The sequence below is a fragment of the Boleophthalmus pectinirostris genome, unplaced genomic scaffold, assembly GCF_026225935.1.
Source record: "Boleophthalmus pectinirostris isolate CB_2022bp ecotype Guang Dong unplaced genomic scaffold, ASM2622593v1 HiC_scaffold_4, whole genome shotgun sequence".
Lineage (NCBI taxonomy): Eukaryota > Metazoa > Chordata > Actinopteri > Gobiiformes > Gobiidae > Boleophthalmus > Boleophthalmus pectinirostris.
In genome coordinates, this window is record NW_026571353.1 from 15,454,538 (window position 1) to 15,471,824 (window position 17,287).

The 17,287-nt window shown below is 37.4% G+C and overlaps 6 protein-coding genes across 9 annotated transcripts; 1 reads left to right on the top strand and 5 right to left on the bottom strand.

Annotated features, from left to right (window-relative positions):
• Nucleotides 1-398: 398 nt before the first annotated feature.
• Nucleotides 399-1,640, bottom strand: wu:fa19b12 (uncharacterized protein LOC560551 homolog). 2 transcript variants are annotated; one of them, XM_055161734.1, is made up of 3 exons: nt 1,117-1,640; nt 636-775; nt 399-520 (listed from the first exon to the last, which is right to left on the bottom strand). In XM_055161734.1, exons 1-2 carry the CDS (start codon nt 1,543-1,545, stop codon nt 644-646), a joined length of 561 nt encoding a protein of 186 aa, XP_055017709.1. In that variant the 5' UTR covers nt 1,546-1,640; the 3' UTR covers nt 399-520; nt 636-643. The 2 variants fall into 2 exon arrangements, with proteins under 2 accessions (XP_055017709.1, XP_055017708.1); XM_055161733.1 differs by having other exon boundaries at nt 399-775.
• Nucleotides 1,641-1,818: 178 nt separating this feature from the next.
• On the bottom strand, nt 1,819-4,797 carry carnmt1 (carnosine N-methyltransferase 1). Its single transcript, XM_020935475.2, is given in 9 exon segments — nt 1,819-2,390; nt 2,472-2,575; nt 2,663-2,733; nt 2,735-2,774; nt 2,866-3,044; nt 3,396-3,536; nt 3,622-3,785; nt 3,995-4,190; nt 4,639-4,797. Coding segments are annotated over 9 exon segments (1,221 nt in total). The 5' UTR covers nt 4,779-4,797; the 3' UTR covers nt 1,819-2,204.
• A 683-nt stretch (nt 4,798-5,480) lies between these two features.
• On the bottom strand, nt 5,481-8,399 carry LOC110169880 (alpha-1-antitrypsin homolog). Its single transcript, XM_020935474.2, has 6 exons — nt 8,326-8,399; nt 7,572-8,208; nt 7,408-7,478; nt 7,139-7,332; nt 6,907-7,054; nt 5,481-6,691 (listed from the first exon to the last, which is right to left on the bottom strand). The coding sequence occupies exons 1-6, from the start codon at nt 8,326-8,328 to the stop codon at nt 6,497-6,499; spliced, it is 1,248 nt and encodes a 415-aa protein (XP_020791133.1). The 5' UTR covers nt 8,329-8,399; the 3' UTR covers nt 5,481-6,496.
• Nucleotides 8,400-8,902: 503 nt separating this feature from the next.
• Nucleotides 8,903-10,255, bottom strand: LOC110169804 (dual specificity protein phosphatase 26-like). Its single transcript, XM_020935378.2, has 3 exons — nt 9,937-10,255; nt 9,289-9,500; nt 8,903-9,224 (listed from the first exon to the last, which is right to left on the bottom strand). The coding sequence occupies exons 1-3, from the start codon at nt 10,113-10,115 to the stop codon at nt 9,037-9,039; spliced, it is 579 nt and encodes a 192-aa protein (XP_020791037.1). The 5' UTR covers nt 10,116-10,255; the 3' UTR covers nt 8,903-9,036.
• Nucleotides 10,256-10,655: 400 nt separating this feature from the next.
• On the bottom strand, nt 10,656-13,887 carry bag4 (BCL2 associated athanogene 4). 3 transcript variants are annotated; one of them, XM_020935465.2, is made up of 6 exons: nt 13,738-13,887; nt 13,292-13,421; nt 12,787-12,906; nt 12,424-12,654; nt 12,073-12,339; nt 10,656-11,936 (listed from the first exon to the last, which is right to left on the bottom strand). In XM_020935465.2, exons 2-6 carry the CDS (start codon nt 13,388-13,390, stop codon nt 11,496-11,498), a joined length of 1,158 nt encoding a protein of 385 aa, XP_020791124.1. In that variant the 5' UTR covers nt 13,391-13,421; nt 13,738-13,887; the 3' UTR covers nt 10,656-11,495. The 3 variants fall into 3 exon arrangements, with proteins under 3 accessions (XP_020791124.1, XP_020791125.1, XP_020791123.1); XM_020935466.2 differs by lacking the exon at nt 13,738-13,887 and having other exon boundaries at nt 10,656-11,930; nt 13,292-13,712; XM_020935464.2 differs by lacking the exon at nt 13,738-13,887 and having other exon boundaries at nt 13,292-13,709.
• Nucleotides 13,888-13,991: 104 nt separating this feature from the next.
• On the top strand, nt 13,992-16,515 carry lsm1 (LSM1, U6 small nuclear RNA associated). Its single transcript, XM_020935542.2, has 4 exons — nt 13,992-14,169; nt 14,296-14,364; nt 14,508-14,623; nt 16,026-16,515. Exons 1-4 carry the CDS (start codon nt 14,124-14,126, stop codon nt 16,194-16,196), a joined length of 402 nt encoding a protein of 133 aa, XP_020791201.1. The 5' UTR covers nt 13,992-14,123; the 3' UTR covers nt 16,197-16,515.
• Nucleotides 16,516-17,287: the final 772 nt, after the last annotated feature.

Below are 17,287 nucleotides of genomic sequence, written 5' to 3' on the forward strand. Positions count from 1 at the left end.
ATACCAAAAAAACTGTAGTGTGGCAGCTTTAAAAAAAGCATGTAATGTAATTCTTTAGCAACAAAACTGTAATTGAATAAAGTCAAGATACCTTTAATACCATACTTTGGAATGTTTCAGGCAATGCAACACGTTTGTGAGGGTAGCAGGTAGTAGATCACCAACAGTAAAGCTGCATAGTGCCTCTACAAATAATGGCAAAGAAAAGGCAAATATAATCAATTACTTAAGGCAAATTAATGAGTAGTTCATAGACTACCAGCACTGGCCTGTTTAAATATTAGCCTATGATAGTTTTGCTACAGTTGAAACTTGAAACACATTTCAAGGAATATGATTTCTCTTTTGACTTCTGTGATGCCATATTTAAGAAAGAAAAGAGAGAGATGCAGCAGATATTACAGAAGGAGTACAAACTTTACTGTCAAACATTGGTTCACAACATCGTTTACAATAAAACATGAGAAAGTAAAAGAATCTTGAAATTTCATCTTAGATCCTCCTTACTGGCTGTAAAGTGCTGTAACAAAAAGTAGCATTTCTCCAAATTTTGTGTCTAAATACAGATCAACAAAATCAAACAAAATCTACAACCTTGATTACTGCATTAGTCAAGAATGCAAATAAACACCAACCCAAATATTCATGTTTCCATTTCCTCAGAACTGAAGTCTTTATTAGGCTCCTGGAGCAGGGACATGTCCAATTCAGGCAAAGGTATTCTCCAAAACTGAAACGAGTTGAAATTGTCTTCAATGTCTGTCTTTCTATCCACCTGAAGAAAGAAAGAAAATGTTTAGAAAAAGAAAAAAATTAGGTCATATCTGGATAAACTTGATCACTAATTAACACTTACCATTTATACAGCAGTCTATTATTCTTACAGAGATAGACAATAATGGCTAATGCAAACTTTGCAAATTATTCAGAAACGTGAGCGATTAAGTAGTTTTGATAATTTAGCTTTTTCATTTGATTTCAATTTCTCATTGGCTTGATTGGCAGACAAGACAAAGCTCAAATATGACATCTAGTGGCTCATTTGTGTCATTGCGCCCATGTGACTCAGGAATTTAGAGTTCCCGGTATATAAAAAAAACGCTATGGCGCACTTACCACGGCTTTAGAATTAACTGTGTCTGCAGGTTCATCACAATCCTCTCGAGTTCGTTTGTTCGTGGATTTAGCGTTCGTAAAGTTTCGAGGCTCCTGGAAGTTTCCAGAAGTCTGCTGCGGGTGCACTGTGTTTATCTGATGGTTCGGGTACGCAGGGTGCTTCACCTGCAGGTCATCATGTGTACTTTTGCGGAAAAGCTCTAAATCAAAGTCAGTCGCTTCTGTTTCATCAAAGTAAAGGGGTCTTTTTCTACAACGACTTCCCAACAAAGCGTGCAGGGACGGCGGGCTCACCCCATGGCTCACACCCCCGGAGGCAGCCACGCTTTCTAGCCGCATGTCAACACCGCAAAGTCCGCGACATTTTTTAGAAGGTGAGGTGCAGAGGAGTGCATCTTCGGATGCACGCCTTTTAGCCATGGATTTCATTGAGATCTGTGTAAGTTAAATTACATATGCGCACTGTAATTCTAGCATGATGGCCCAAACTATTCAACCCCGGTAGTAGAAATTGTAAAACAGGGTGAAGGGCCAATCAAAGCAAAGAAGAGTTTAACCACGCCTCCCGATTATTCTCTCCCCTTCTATGTTCCTCCCATTGACAGTATATATAAATACAATCTTCCATGGTTCCTCCCATGGATCTATAATGAGATCTTATCACTTTGTCAGTATGATATTAAGTACAATCACACTACCATGCAAAGTGCTCTTGTACAGTTTATTTGTATTACTATTTAAAAAGCATTAAAAGTAGACAATCTCTGGTCAAGAATATTACAAACATTTAAATGCAAATAGAAGATATTGGCACCACATTGGAATACTGACACATACTACAATGTTGGCATTTACCTCTGGGATGGGCTGTACTCACTGTCAAAGCTGTAAATGAAACCCATTCATTCTTGATTTGAAACTTTTAACATTTTCTCCAAAAGATGTTTCTTCCTCATCCTGCTTATACTTCATATTTTATATAGAGGTCAATAGAGTTTCATAGTACTAGGGTAAGTAGGCCAGTAAATGTCCATATGTGATCTTCAATCTTTTTACTTTGTTAGGAATGTCCAACAAATGTCCACAGGTCACGTTAAGAATTTTATATCCTCACGTCGCGGTGTTTTAGCAGCTGGTGGCAAACCCTGTTCTTTAAATCCATTATAACATTTTTCCTCAGGTTTCCGTGCCACAAAAAAGACACAGTCATAAACATATCGCAGCATGGAACAGTCATTCTCTGTATATGTGGTTGGGACTGACTCTTTTTCGACCTGTAGGATTAAAAAGAATGTAGTTTAGAAATGTATAAATCAAATATTCATTCTTTTTCACTTAATACAACAATGTTTTACCTCTATTTGGAAGCCAAATCTAACTATGGCTGCTTTGATGTCTTCATAACTTAGTTCCACTGACAGTTCATTGGCGATGTTCTCAAAGTGGTACAGGAGAGGACCTGCAAAAAACAAGGGAGTTTTTTGTTTTTTTTTACTATATTTTTCTAATTGCTTTTCATCATTATTGTTGTGAAACATGTACAAACCTAAATTAATCCATACCCCACCAGGCTTAAGAATCTTCCAAATTGTTTCTATATATTCAATTACATTATGCTGTGTCAATAAAGAAACAAGTTGCCACACAGTCCCAGGAATCTGTTCAAGACCAATATAATGTTACTGTTAGAAAAAAAATGGAAACAAAGATTATGTGAAAGCCAACTGATATTATTGGACTATTTATTACCTGGCTCTGTGTAGACTTCTACAAAGTCGCCTGCAACCATGGAGAACTCTGAGCTCGGAGGCAGGCTTTGGGGGTTTACGTCAGGGAATTGGATTGGTCTTGTCTGGTCAGAGGATTTCTTATTGTTGCTAAACTGGTGGATCCAGGGGTACAGGGTCAGAGAGTTCACCTTTTCACACCTGCATTTGGCATTCAGTCATTTTAACAGTTGTGGATAATTGACATATGTGTTATAATTGAAATCAACATGACATACAGTACACTGAGTTGTAGCATCACCTTAACAAATCAAAGGCTTGAGGCCCCAAAATCCAAAGCCACAGCAAAAAGACTTAACTTGAAAACCAGGATATAAAACCCTGTTTATAGTTATAATTGTAGTTAGGCTATATCTTTAAATTACCACATTTAAGAATTAATTAAAAGACGAATATACCTGCATTATACATATCTTGTGTGATTAGAACAAGGCTGTAATACATTTGGTTAAAAGATGAGATGAGGCATATATGAACGAGAGTGATCAGTACCTATTCAAAACAAAGTTAGAGGAGAAGAGCATGTAGAAGCTCCATTCATTTCCTTGACAGATATAACCCAGACGGGCTATCTCCCAGGCCAGACGACCAAGCCCTGCTCCTGGGACCAGCACACTCACTGTAGACACATCACTGGAAGAAAAATACAACAAACCAATCATGAGCAATCATACAGGGGTCGTTCTTTCTTTATTGCAAAACTAGAGAAAATGCCTACAATCTGTCACTAGGAAACAGTCTTTGGATTTCTTGAATAATGGGCTGGTAGCAGGAGTCCCTTTCAGCCTGTCCAGCTTCACTCCAGTCTCTGACAAACTGCTTGATTGTTGATTTAAGTTTGTCCATGTCAAATGTAGATGTCGGATGTCTTCTTGGGTCTTCCTAAGAGAAAATTGAAAGGGAAGAAAATCAAGCAAAATCTAAAATGCACATGTAAGTGGAAGACAAAAAAAATAATTTGAAAACTTTTTTTTTTTTTTACTAATTTACAAAAAATGTTAAAATGTGTCAGAGGAGCTATAACAATATCATTTTTAATATTATACAAAATTATAGTTTACTAGGTTTATTAAAAAGATGATATACATTACCCTTTCTCCATATTCAATATTTTCAAACATGTGGATGCTGTTGTTCACAATTGCTTGCAGCACTTCATTATTAGAGTTGGCACATTCACTGACATGAGTTAAATTCATCAGGACACCAGGGAGCAGAGCTTGGTGATCCTTTGGCAGACTCAAAAACTGTCGTTCAGCACGTTTGACTATCTCCTGGACATGAATCCTGGTGAAAATATACAGGAGTGAGCTATACCATCCTTCACTTTTTAGCCTAAAACTTAGGCTACAGATATATTTTTAAATACTGGTTTAATGACATAAATTTAATTTAGAATATTTTCCTATATTTTGGAGGGCGGGGTTCTTTTATAATTGTCTGGGACTTAACATGCAGCATTTGTTATATGTTGATAAAATAATAAGGCAATGCATATTATGCTTCTAAATGTCTAGATTTAACACAAGAGAGTTTGTTCAAGTTTTCAGTGTGTTATACGTCAGGTTTTATGTAATTGTACCCCTAAATTAATCCCTACAAACACAAGGCTGTCAAAATACGGCAGCGTATTTGTTGAAGACCTGTACATATTTCCATCGTTTATTTGTAAAGAAGCTATGCCGTTGGTTGGTTTGTGCTCGCCTTGTACCAATTTTATTGTTATATTGTGTACCTGTAATATCTAAAAGCATCGACAATTCTCCAAAAGTGTTCTCTTTCCAGCCTGGCCTCTTCTTCTGGGCTGTACTTTAATCTTTCTTTGTGAAAATAAGGTCCATTTTCTGGAGGACACTTTTCTGTTTTCTCCGCCATGTTTGAAACAAGAAAACACTTCCGCTTTTGGCTGGAAAAAGTTACAGAAGACTATATCACTGCCCTCTACTGGTGCACTATCCAATGATTAGAAATAATAATAATAATTTTATGTGTGTGTGTATGTATATGTGTATGTATATGTGTGTATGTATGTGTATATATATATATATATATAATATATATATATATATATATATATATATATATATATATATATATATATATATATATATATATATATATATATATATATATATATATATATATATATATATATATATATATATATATATATATATATATATATATATATATATGTGTGTGTGTGTGTGTGTGTGTGTGTATATATACACACACACACACACATATATATATACAGATATATATATATGCTTATATTAGTGTCCAATACTAAGTACAAACATAACATTTCTCCTTTAATCCTTTCTTCCTCAGGTTGACTCTCCAATACTGATTACCTTTAGAGACCCAGTTGCCCTGAGTGAGGTGACACCATCGTCTCTGGGTCAGAGGCCTCTCCACGAGGTGGAGAAGATCTGGGCTCCAGAGCCTTTCAATGGATCTATAAGTCCAAATGAATTCTGATGGATGTTTTTTGCAGGATAAGTGTTTTTAGATTTGATCAGAGTTCCTTTGAGTATTTACAACAATAAAAGAGATGGGGGACGATTTCTTCTTGTTTCACTTTCCTTTAATTTGGCTATAAGTAAATTGAGATGGTAACACATGAACAAAAAAAATTCTCTTGTGTGCATGATCTTGTGGCAGTTTTGTCTCACGAGATCTTGTGGCAATTATTATATAACACTGATATGAGCAAATAACGGCAATCGGCCATATATATCTTCTGTTATGAAACTCATATTGGTTATATAGATCACGAATGTTAGCATTAGACAAATTAGGTTAGTTTATTTATTTAATGAGACAGAGACAGTGCATGATACACATGAAGCTTAACAGGGTTAAGGGCTATACTTCACCCTTTGAGATGCATCATACCAAGTTATAGGACTAGTGCTTATTTCCACATGAAGTAGTTTAAAAGTTTGGCTATAATCATGTTTGTTTCCACTACCTATGAGTAAATATGAAATAACTCTATAAATGTATAATAAATGACTCTGATGGACCAAGGAGGCGCCTGCTCTTACGTCGTTGAGTGGTTTGGTTGTTTTGAATACAGGGGGTACTTCGTGCATGAGTTTGAGTTCCTGGACATATATCTGGTGGTCTATATGTAGAGAAAGGCACGTTCCAACTCAAACAACTCCAATCCTGCATGAGACTTTTCACACTAATCAAAGAAAAACTGTATTGAATTCAACCAATCACATAGAAGCGTGAGCTCACGGTAGAAAATAATTTTAGATATTAGGTCCACATTCACACTGGTTTAGTCCTGGTTTAGTTCTGATGTAGTCCTGGTTTAGTCCTTTAGTTACACTCACACACAATGACATCACTATTCACACTTGTATTCACTTTAGACAATAAAATACCAGGTTTACAGGCTAGCCTATAACTTGCTTCATTACAAAACTCAAACTCAAGACCAATTTTAATAATCATCCATTATATCATCTCATATATCAGTTATCAGATACCCTAAAATAGCCTACTTGTAGGAATAAAATGAAGAAATACATCTTTAAATTGTAACTCAGGTTTAGTATGCCATACAATTTGCATCTTTAGATATTTGGGTTGATGATCTTTCCCATGAACATGATGTCCTGTGTTGCCCTGTCCAAGATTAGAAGCATGAAGGGATGGTTGTACTTCAGGACTGGGACGTAACGGAAAGACAGAAGGGTGATGGTAACTCCTGTAGCAGCTGCTGCAGTGGCTCCTTTCTCATCCACATCGAGAGCAGCCTTATGAACAACCTGAGATAAAAAAATTAAAAAAATTCAATTACTGTCTGTGGTGGTCAATCCAGAGGACACCGTCTTAAAAACCAATATGGACATATGCTGTACAAAAAGTGACTTTATTAAATGTGGTTGGATAACAATAGGATGATATGAACATTGTTTAAATATGCCCAGCTCCAGGGTCAGATTAGCTCCTGTCCTCATTGGAAACTATCATTGTGTAGTACCTCTGATACAGCCAGCTTATTGCCCGCTGCAAGGCCACTGAGATCTGCGCGGTCTCCAAACATGTCTGTCATCCCCATCTCGCTCAACACTTCCTTCAGAGAGTATGACGTCTTGATGGAAAACTTTGGAATAAATACATTATATCTCCTGATAAAATATAATATATACAAATATTAATACAAATATTTAACAGTCATGAACTCTAGCTAAATAGGAATTAACATATCTGACTTAGATTTCATCCATTTGAGCCATTTAGTGACATAACTTGGGGAAATGGCTTTCTCCAGTGTTTCCATTTCAGCTGGCAGCATCAGTAGCATTGAGTAGGAGCTGTTGAAGGGAAGGTGCAGCACTGAGGTGTTGATGGCTTGGTCATAATAGACCTGAAAGTTGTTCTCCTCGTTCATCATCTGGACTGGTACCTATACACAGTATCATGTATGTATGTATGTAACTACAAAAAAAAAAAGAGAATTTCAATTCCTGTTTCTACTAACTTGGGTGTTTTCATCAACTTCAAAAGTGTCTTCTCTGGTCGATTGAGGGTCAAATGGCTTTTGCCATTTTCCTATTAAAATGAAAGAGGTTATAATCTAATAATATAATATAATAACCTCCAAACACACGCACACACACACACACACACACACACACACAGTACCTTTAAAGTAGATATAGCTGAGAAGGTACATGACAGTATCATCGCCCAGACTGTCCACCATCTTGTCTATTTTTCCATTGGTCTTGTCTGACACATAATTATTGATGGTGTCTGCGCTCTCTGTGGTCTTGGTGAAGTCCACAGTGAAGCCATCTGTGAGGTAGGACTGTTTCAGAGAGTCCAGAAACTCTGGGTTTGGTTTGAACTTATTATCCACAAACACAGCGGTGCCTTGAGTGGCATCTTGAGACACATTTTTGTGCAGGCATGCTCTGAAAGCCTGGTTGACTTGACTCTGGTTGAGCAGTAAGCTGTTAAAGCCCAGTCCAGTGAAGAGCTGTTCATGAGTGTCTCCTCGTGCTCCCACAGACAGGGCTGCCAGAGCCACAGACACACTGACTGGAGACAAGAAGATGTTCTTGTCCCGGGAGTCCGGCTGAGAGGCTAACGCAGAGTACAAACGAAAGGAGAACTCTTTATTAGCTGTGTTCACCATAGACACACTGTTGTCCTGTGAAGTGTCCTGATCTGACTGAGCTTCAGGCCTTGAGTTTCCATGACCTTCATCTGGTCTTCCCATAACAACCACTGCTGCTAGGCAGAAAACCAAAGCTGCTCGCAACATAATGACCTGCAACTGTGACAGAGACATTTGACTTAAATACAGTATGCAAATACTGTGAACTAACAACTGTATGGACTCATTTACTTTTAAACCTGCATTTAGTTTAGAGATAGCTTAGAGATATCTTACCATCCAAATCCTGCGTTCTTATGGTTGGTGCCTCTACCCTATAAGTCAGTCACTGAAGCACAGGCTGGAAAGAATGGGATGTCCCATTTTTTAAACTAGTCAAATCTACTGAACTTTGGGTTTGTTTATTTTAGCTAAACCTTGTATTTACACTGTCCCCATGTTTGTTTTAAGTAATGATTACTATTCAAAATGCATAGCTGTCAATATTCAAGTAAGAGAATTTTTATTGCAAAAATGTATTTGTTTAATACAATAATAACTGCTGTTTTCTAGAAGCATCCTCCACTGTTTAAACTAATTGAAAAGTGTGCCCGGACTATAGACAGTCCATGGCCGCACATGAATAGCACAGTCATAGATGTGTCTCTTGTGTTTCAGTGCATACAGCAATAACTAGAGGTAATCATACTCTCTGAAGCTTCTTTATCCAACCACAAGTGCTACATATGGACAGCCAAATATTTAACACCATGCTCTACAGACTCACAGGGTCAAACAAATACAAATGCAACACTCTTGTGTTTTATTACAATTTATCCCTTCAATACATTTTTTAAGGCTAAATACATCTCATTACAACTTGCCCAAGAATGTTCCAGAAGAGAGACTATATATAAAAAAATGAATTAAATGCATTTGTACAGTTGTGTAAAATATGAAAATATTATTTCTGTAAATGAAATAGATATAAATAGAAAAATCTGTTATTCAGTTAAAAAGTTGTTTATTCAGAGCAATAAGCTGTCGTAGGAATCCTCGGTTTGGGATCACTCCACGATTTTCTTTAACAGCACAAATTGCCTCCACCAGATTAAAATTCTGTTTCAGCATCAAGTAAGCGAGGACCAGTGTGGCAGAACGGCTCACCCCAACATGGCAATGCACCAGCACTTTACCTGAAAGTCAGCAATATTATACAATAGGAAATCAGCATATTAATACATTTTTTAGATGCTATACCTCCTTTGCCGAGAGCTCTGTGGATGAAGTCTGCTGCCGATTGGAAGTGGGCACTCATGTCAAAATCATATGAGTCTCGAGCATCTATTCCCATAAATTCAATCTGCAATGCCCTATAAATCTCTGGTTGCCCTTTGCGCTTACTGTAAGCAGCATTCAGAACATGAGTGATTCGATGCTTGTGTAAGTCTTCACGGTTTTCTGCACTCTGTCTGTAACATGTATAAAACATTTAAAAATAATAACTTAAATACAGCAGACATTAAGCCAATAGACATTTGAGATACATTTTTTATAGGCCACCACAAGGGCAAAACAGTTCACATAGCAGGGCCATAGTTTATGTAAGTTCCTGTTGTGGAATGCCACTAAAGTATAAGGTTTCCCATCCTCCTTTTACATTGATTTATGAGCAGGTCTTTTTCCACCCACATGCAGCAAATCTGCTTGAGCAATGTTTGTGAATAAGCTTAGGTTCAACGCAGCCAGTATTTGAATTGTAATTTACAAAGGGTCATTGAACATGGGCATATTGGTATGATAAAGTATGACTATGACTAAACTACTCTAATGAAGAACATAAAACTAAACTAAAACACAGTAGGTTGAAAGACAATTTAAACAAAGATCAAGAAATGTATTACTCACTGATCACCAATGTACAGCCTGGGCCACACCTCATCTGCATGACTAATTATTGCTTTGCCAGTGAAAAGAAGCTTTTCCAGTTGGTTCACTGCTAACCCTGGAGAACTCAAGTCAATGTCCACTTTTCTTGGAGGTGGCATGTCATTCCAGGATGCAGGAAGTTTAGAAATATAGGACATATTTTTGAGCTGTTAAATGTTTCGGAAAAATCTCCTTTTAAATTAAATCAAATTATAAAAGCCCCAAAAATTATTCCCAGATAATTAGTCTTGATGATGGAATCTGTCTTTGATCAGGTAGCCTCAGCAGCGCTACTCCCTTGTCCTGAAAGCACTTGAGCTATCTGATCCTAGATTTTAAGTCACCCAGTGGCCCATGGCGTGTGTTTATGGTTTTGAATCAGAATAGCTGTCTATTTAAAGAACAGGCACATGCAGTGTAGAGTGTGAAAGATCTACTTGGCAAGAACCTATGCTTTCCAAGTAAAAAATATAGTAGAGTCACAATGATAATCCATGTTTTTCAAACTTGTATAGTGAAGTAACAAGTACAACAAACACATTAAAAATATACTTAACTTTTAATTATTACTTTTTAAATTTTTGCTTTTATGTATGTATGTATCAGGCAGATTACCATCATGTGTTGTAAACATGCACATTTTAAACTTTACAGTAAGAAAATGAACAACACAACAAAGTTAACACAAGTAACAATGATAGATTCATGCAAAGCTGTGGTTTTTATTTTAATTACTTAAACTATTCCAACAAATATGGCACTCAAATTTATAATGACTGAAATACCTGCTTTACATCTGCCTAATGAGAAAATGAAGTTACTGAAACCTGCATACTTAGATATCTGACATTTTAGAAATAACAGTTATTGGCGGTATTCTTTGGAGGTCTGATTTTGTCTAAATCTGTATCTTATATAGGACAGGCAGGCTCTTTAGGGGGTTTCATCAGCAACACTCATGGCCTATTTATTTTTCTAGAAATGGAATTAGTTGAACCATGGTGTTGAACTACTGTAGAGCATGCAGGACTGGGAGCACATGTGAAGGTAACAACTTGCACCTAAACATAGAAAAATTATGTTAATGGTCAGCTACATGTTCTGACTGTAGGTCAGTAACTAGAAGGTTCATGCAATCAGTTGTCCAATCCACTGGAAGTGCGCGTGTTATAGTCCTGAGGAAACACAATGATGACAATCTGATTCTGTGTCACAGGTAAAACAACAGTTGCTGTGTGGCACTAGGCACCACTTTCACTGCTCTACATTATGCTGGCAAAGCTTTGGATAGAGTATGAGATGTGACAGGTTGTTGTCATCAGCACCTCCACTCAAATCTGAGTGACTGATATTAACATTAGATATGCACACATTAATATTGCATATCTAATTGCAACTCTAAGAGGAAGGTTGGAGCCTTAACCTTGTATTATTTTAATCCAACTCAACCATTACCCATTTAATTGCAGGGTTGATTAGGATAAAAGATATCTCTATAAGGAACAATTGTCAATATACAGTATAAGAATGAGTCCAGCTCAGAAAGCTTTCTTTTCCAGTTGGTCCAGAATGGCCTGGATCCTCTGGACAGCTTCCTTTCTTGCCTGACGAACATTTTCTTGTCCCTGAGTCTCCACCGAGTCCAACTCCAGTAGCTCTTTGGTAAGCAGTTCCTCCAAACATCGATAACTTTTATCAGTTTTTTTGCCAACAAACTCATCCACATCCTCCTGAAGTAGCAGCACTCTGGCCATGACCTGCTGGACCTTAGCCAGACTGGGGTTATCACTCAGGGGCTGAGGGGTGGGCTGGCCTGGGGCAGGAGACTGGCTTTGAGCTGGGGTCTGGTTTGGACCAGAGGACTCAATCTGATTGGGTCTGTTGTACATCTGAGGTGGAGAACATATCTCAGCAGGTTTCCCATTGGAAGAATTTTGAGTCATCTTGGGTTTTGGTCCAACAGGTGGTGGACGCTGCTCCTTGAATGATATAAAAGTCTGGTTATTATGGAAGGAAATAAACAAATCTGTACCCATCATAAATCATCAAACCCTCCAATGGCAAACTTCAGTAAAAACAACATTACTTCTAGACTAAATTAGTTAAGAATTGTACCTTGGGCTGGTATGGTGGGGGTGCACCAGTGCCAGTGCCTGGCCATGCTGGTGGATGAGGAGGACGAACAGGATTTCCATATGGATTTTGTGGAGGCTGTTGACCTGGAGGCCATTGCTGCTGTGGAGGGGCATATGCACCAGAGTGTGTCCAAGCTTCAGGAGGTGGGCTCTGAACTGGTTGGCCAGTGGGATATGGTGAGTTTGAAGGCATTGGGTGGCCACCGTCACTGTAGTGAGGATAAGCTCCAGGAGGATATCCTGGACCCTGACATAAATAGAATTTCAAAATTAAGTAAACAGTGATTTCTGACATACTATAAAGGAAGCAAAACAACTTTATGCCAAATACCCCTTGACAGTGTGGTCCAGGATAGTGATGTTGTTGATGCTGGGAATGTGGTTGCCCAGAGGGGCCACTGCTTTGTTCTGCAGGACAGCCTAGATTTGGATAGGGTCCGGGTGCAGATCGCTGAGTGTCAGCACAGTAGAAAGGATTTGATGGGTGGAAACCACTTGAATACTGCGTCTGTGGTGGGCTGTAGACTCCATGGCCATTTGGATAACCTCCAGGCATGACATGCTTAAGAAAATGAAGGAAGTAGAGTAAAAGGCATCTCATAGATAGAGTAAGACATGCAACTAGACAGATTTAAATCACAAATGGCAATCTTTAAAAAGCCTGTTAAGGTTACATCATAGAGCTGTACTGTACCTGTGGATTGTACTGTGGTTGAACTTCTGACCCAGCAGGATAGGTGTTTGCATAATGACCGGTAGAGTGAGACTGTGGATACCAATAGTGAGGAGGGTAGCCAGGATATTGAGAAGCATCCTGTAAAGAAAAACAATTAGCAAAAACTTCGCAATAAAAACGTACTATTTGTTATTAAAACATCTAGCGTTAATAGAATTTCTAATATGATGCACATTTTCTATGCGGGCTAAGCACATATGCAGCTACTATCGTTTTAATTAATTACATGAGGTGCAAATTAAAAGCGTACGATTATATGGATAGACAGGAAATATCAGAAAAGACGGGATGGTGATGGTTGATTGTGGTCATATATTACATAATACCAGCTAGCAGCCCATTAGCCACTCAAAGCTAGCGGAGAAAAGAGGATTTGTCTGAATATAGAGAGGCCCTTGGAAAAAACTGAACACAGAAAGAAGACAGCAAATGACACCATTCTGAACCACAAATAGAAACTTACCATGTTGCTACTGGTGATGAGTTTATTATTTTCCGAGTTATAATCTTCCGAGGGCCAGCCAGATTTCCAATTTCGCTGGTTCTGGTGGTGATGATGCATCAGCTATACCTCGTCCCCGACTGCCCTCTTCCTATTTGCCATTATAAAACAACCAAACATTGAACAACCTTCGAAGTACCAAATACTGTATAACGGCTGAATAAAATGTCACAATGAAGCAAAACAGTGGTGATCGCCTGGCTGCATTCAGGAAATAATTGAATGACAGTCCGATCCGTCCGATCGCACAATCATGCTTCGAGTCTTTAAAGACACGCTTAGGAGGTCCCTCTCTGAGGTTATTAACGTCGACAGAAAATATTTTGAGTAAATACATATAAATTACTGGTGTTAAATTATACACTCGTTAGAGAAGAAAAACTAAACAACACCGAAAAGTATTTTACCTAATTTTGTTAAAACTGTTCAGGTTCACAATGACTCCAATGTCTATATTCACGATCTTTGGCACGCGGTCTACGTCATTGTTACGTTAAACCAATAAGAACAAGTTTATCAATAGCGCTTGTTACATTAACTGTTTAAATTAGGAAAGTCTTCCAGCAAAACTCTTCATACGTTCACGTCAAATGCTTTTGTTGTTGATGAATTATACGTTTAGAAACTATAGTCACTACAAGACGAAAACAGCGTGTTAAGGGTTAAACGTCTACACAGGAAGTTTGCCTCAACCGTGTATAAAGGCGCTTCCGGTAGGTTATGGTTCCTAAAAGCATAGTTTGAAACACTGAAGAGTCGATGTTACATAGAATAAAAAACGCATAGGGCCAACATGAACTACGTACCGGGGACAGCTAGTCTCATAGACGACATAGACAGTAAGTGGCCCATGCCCGTATTATTCTGTGCACAAATTCCAGTTTGAGAAATGCGGCATCGTGGCTGAAATATTGACGGATATTTGTGATGGCTGGTTAATGAGCTGCTTTGTTTGCATCTTGCAGAGAAACACTTGGTGCTGCTCCGTGATGGAAGAACATTGATTGGGTATCTTAGGAGCATTGATCAGTTTGGTAAGAATTCCAATGTTCATTGAATTATTTCAAATCCTTCGTCTTTGAAGAGGAGTGTCCGTTAATTTGCATGGGGTTGTGACTATAATTTTTAAGTCTTGTACAGATTTTAACTTTACATGAAACTTTTTTCTTGTACCCAGCCAATTTAGTATTTCACCAGACCGTGGAACGGATTCACGTGGGAAAGAAATTTGGCGACATCCCTAGAGGGATATTTATTGTGAGAGGAGAGAATGTGGTTCTGCTCGGTGAAATAGTAAGTTGTAGCTCAACTTTTTTATTAAAACATCCAGTCTATGATGAAGAATAATCTGTGAAAAAAATGAAGGCCATTACTGCGTTTTATTATGTTTAAAAAAAAAAAAAAAAAAAAAGCAGGTCTGACCTGACACTTCTCCACCTTGCCTTTATTTTGAATCTGAGTAATGAACTGGTGGCAGCCACGCTTCTGTAAGTCTCCTCCAGGGCATCAGTGGCTGTAGATGTAGCTTTACACCACTGAGTATGGGAATATTAGTAAATAGAGTATTGAGGGTAATTATCATAGACCAGCAGTCCAAACTATGGCCCAGGGGGCCAAATGTGGCTCTCAGACCAATTTTTGTTGTCCCTCAAATACAAACAAATGCAAACAATTCTACGACTATAACCTCATTAAAGCATTGTCGATGGACCCTAAATTAATGTTTCAAGCTTTATTAAACGTGCAGTGGCTCTGTAGAAAGCATCATCTGAATGATCCACTGTCTTGACCACTGATCTTTGGTCAGTATGTTTCAAGATGTAGCCCTCAGTTTAAAGAAAAAAAATACATTGTCTCTGCAATTTGTATATTTTAATAAGCACATGTTAAAATAGGACCATTTGAAGCTTTATTGTGTTGTATTGTGTATTGTGTTCACTAACATTTATGTTGTGTGCATTTAAAGCTGAAACCAGAATGGTGTGACTTAAAAACACACCCATTTTAAATAATGTCAGTGAATGGAACTATTTTTTTGTTGATTTTCGGCACAATATTCACCTTATTCGGGCCTAGCCACTTTTGCCTGTAAATGGTGGCGAATCCAGTTCAACAGAGATATCATTAATTTCAGTAAGAATTAGGAAATGTTTTGCAGCTAAAATATGACATAAGTAGGTTCATTTGAGTAAAATGTTAAATTTTCATGTGCACAAACAAGTCAACACTGCACTGATTTTCTGAGGAGCTTAAAAAGTGCTTTCTAGTCTATATTAAACTTATTTGCTGTCAAGATCGGCAGTCACATACAAAATAATACAACCCAAATGATGGCATCATTAATTTTATGAGGCGATCTTGATGATGGATAAACTACGGGATACGCATATATTATTTTTGTACACTTTATTAAATTGATTATACAGTTTATTAGGCTTTTCGTAAAGTGTTTCGTTTTGCTGACAAGTCCAAAATTACTTTGACTATTAAAGCTCCAGTGTGTAAAATTTTTGCCATAAAGTAGATTAAAATAAGAGCTTTTATTTTGGATGTTTTTATTGCACTGAAAAACATAGAAGTCCTGTTGTTTGCATTTGTCTATAATATACCATATTATGGCAAAAAACGCAATAGGCCACTGATTACAAAAAGGTGGTAGTGTAGCACTTTTAATGACTAAACATTGTTTTTGCAGGATGTGGATAAACCCTGTGACACAGTTTTGCAACAAGTCCCTATTGAAGAGATTCTGGAGGAGCAACGACTTCAGCAACAAGCCAAACAAGAGACTGAAAAAGTCAAAATGCAGGTGCTGAAAGACCGAGGTCTTTCCATACCAAAGGCTGACAATTTGGATGAATACTAAAACATATTTTTGTTCTGGGACTTGAGATTTTTATGTTGAAACCTTGTTTAAGAAGGCACTTGTGTATCTTTTTACATAGTACACAGTAGGAGCAAATACTGTATACATTTAATTTGATCATGTTAAGAAAATGAACGTGCTCATTTTTGTGAGTCATGATGACGATCATGAACTAAACTGAATTAATAATAATCATGTTTGGCATTTATGTTACTGCAGCACTTTTAAAATTACTGTCTAGACTTTTTAATTTGGTGATATGTACACTTGTACATGACAGTTATAACCCAATTAAAGTATATAGTTTTCCGTATTGTAAGTATTTGTTATGTTTATTGCATTATCCTGTAAAATTTATTCAGAGGTCTGTCTCTGCTTTGTTGCTCATCAATTCAAGATTAACTAAATCTTGAATCTTAAAGTGATCTTGACTTTAAAATGATTAATTTAGTGCAGGCATCATCTTGTTCTCAAACTTGTGGTGTCTTTACCATTATGCTGTGACTTAGACTCTCCAGTTGTTTTGATTTAGGCTAATTGGACACTTAATTTTACACCCTGTTGAGTCATTTAGTCTTAGTTTTAGACTTTGTTAGTGTGCATTTAGACTAGATCTAGTCGCACTGCGACAACATTTTATGCAGAGAGGCATGCAGAATGTAAAATTGAAACATTTATTGGAGTACGTGCTACTGCTATACAATATATAGATTTTGTTATGTACACATTTTTACCACAAGAGGGCACCGTCAGCACTTTCATTAGGGATGAGTGCACGGGAGAGTGGCGTAAATTGAGCCACTCAGTGCATTTTGAAAATTGCAATGTGACTAATTCACTTGGTTAATTTCACAAAAATATGTAGAGCAAACAAAACTCCCTACGTTTTAGTAAATAAAATTCAAACGATATGCATACTTTTAAGAAGAACGGTATATTGATTTTTCTGTATAAAATCTTTCATGTGACACGTTGAAACTTCCGAAAATGTGTGTAGTGTGTTTTTTGTTCAGCTTTAACACTTTTGACCTAAAAACGGTCAATGCAAAAGTGAATTCTTTATACAGTCTGTGGTCTTAACTTACCCCAGT

Excerpts from the sequence above, each read along its gene's own strand:
- wu:fa19b12 (XM_055161734.1), bottom strand. The coding sequence starts at position 1,545 with ATGAAATCCATGGCTAAAAGGCGTGCATCCGAAGATGCACTCCTCTGC. Across the intron at positions 776-1,116 it reads CAGTTAATTCTAAAGCCGTG|GTGGATAGAAAGACAGACAT; the intron begins GTAAGTGCGCCA and ends TTCTTTCTTCAG.
- LOC110169880 (XM_020935474.2), bottom strand. Across the intron at positions 7,479-7,571 it reads CAGCTATATCTACTTTAAAG|GAAAATGGCAAAAGCCATTT; the intron begins GTACTGTGTGTG and ends TCATTTTAATAG. Across the intron at positions 7,055-7,138 it reads CTCAAATGGATGAAATCTAA|GAGATATAATGTATTTATTC; the intron begins GTCAGATATGTT and ends ATATTTTATCAG.
- LOC110169804 (XM_020935378.2), bottom strand. The coding sequence starts at position 10,115 with ATGTCCTATATTTCTAAACTTCCTGCATCCTGGAATGACATGCCACCT. Across the intron at positions 9,501-9,936 it reads AGGCTGTACATTGGTGATCA|ACAGAGTGCAGAAAACCGTG; the intron begins GTGAGTAATACA and ends TACATGTTACAG. Across the intron at positions 9,225-9,288 it reads CAGAGCTCTCGGCAAAGGAG|GTAAAGTGCTGGTGCATTGC; the intron begins GTATAGCATCTA and ends GCTGACTTTCAG.
- bag4 (XM_020935465.2), bottom strand. The coding sequence starts at position 13,390 with ATGCATCATCACCACCAGAACCAGCGAAATTGGAAATCTGGCTGGCCC. Across the intron at positions 12,907-13,291 it reads TCATCACCAGTAGCAACATG|GATGCTTCTCAATATCCTGG; the intron begins GTAAGTTTCTAT and ends TTTTCTTTACAG. Across the intron at positions 12,340-12,423 it reads CTGGACCACACTGTCAAGGG|GGTCCAGGATATCCTCCTGG; the intron begins GTATTTGGCATA and ends TATTTATGTCAG.
- lsm1 (XM_020935542.2), top strand. The coding sequence starts at position 14,124 with ATGAACTACGTACCGGGGACAGCTAGTCTCATAGACGACATAGACA. Across the intron at positions 14,365-14,507 it reads TAGGAGCATTGATCAGTTTG|CCAATTTAGTATTTCACCAG; the intron begins GTAAGAATTCCA and ends TCTTGTACCCAG. Across the intron at positions 14,624-16,025 it reads TGGTTCTGCTCGGTGAAATA|GATGTGGATAAACCCTGTGA; the intron begins GTAAGTTGTAGC and ends TTGTTTTTGCAG.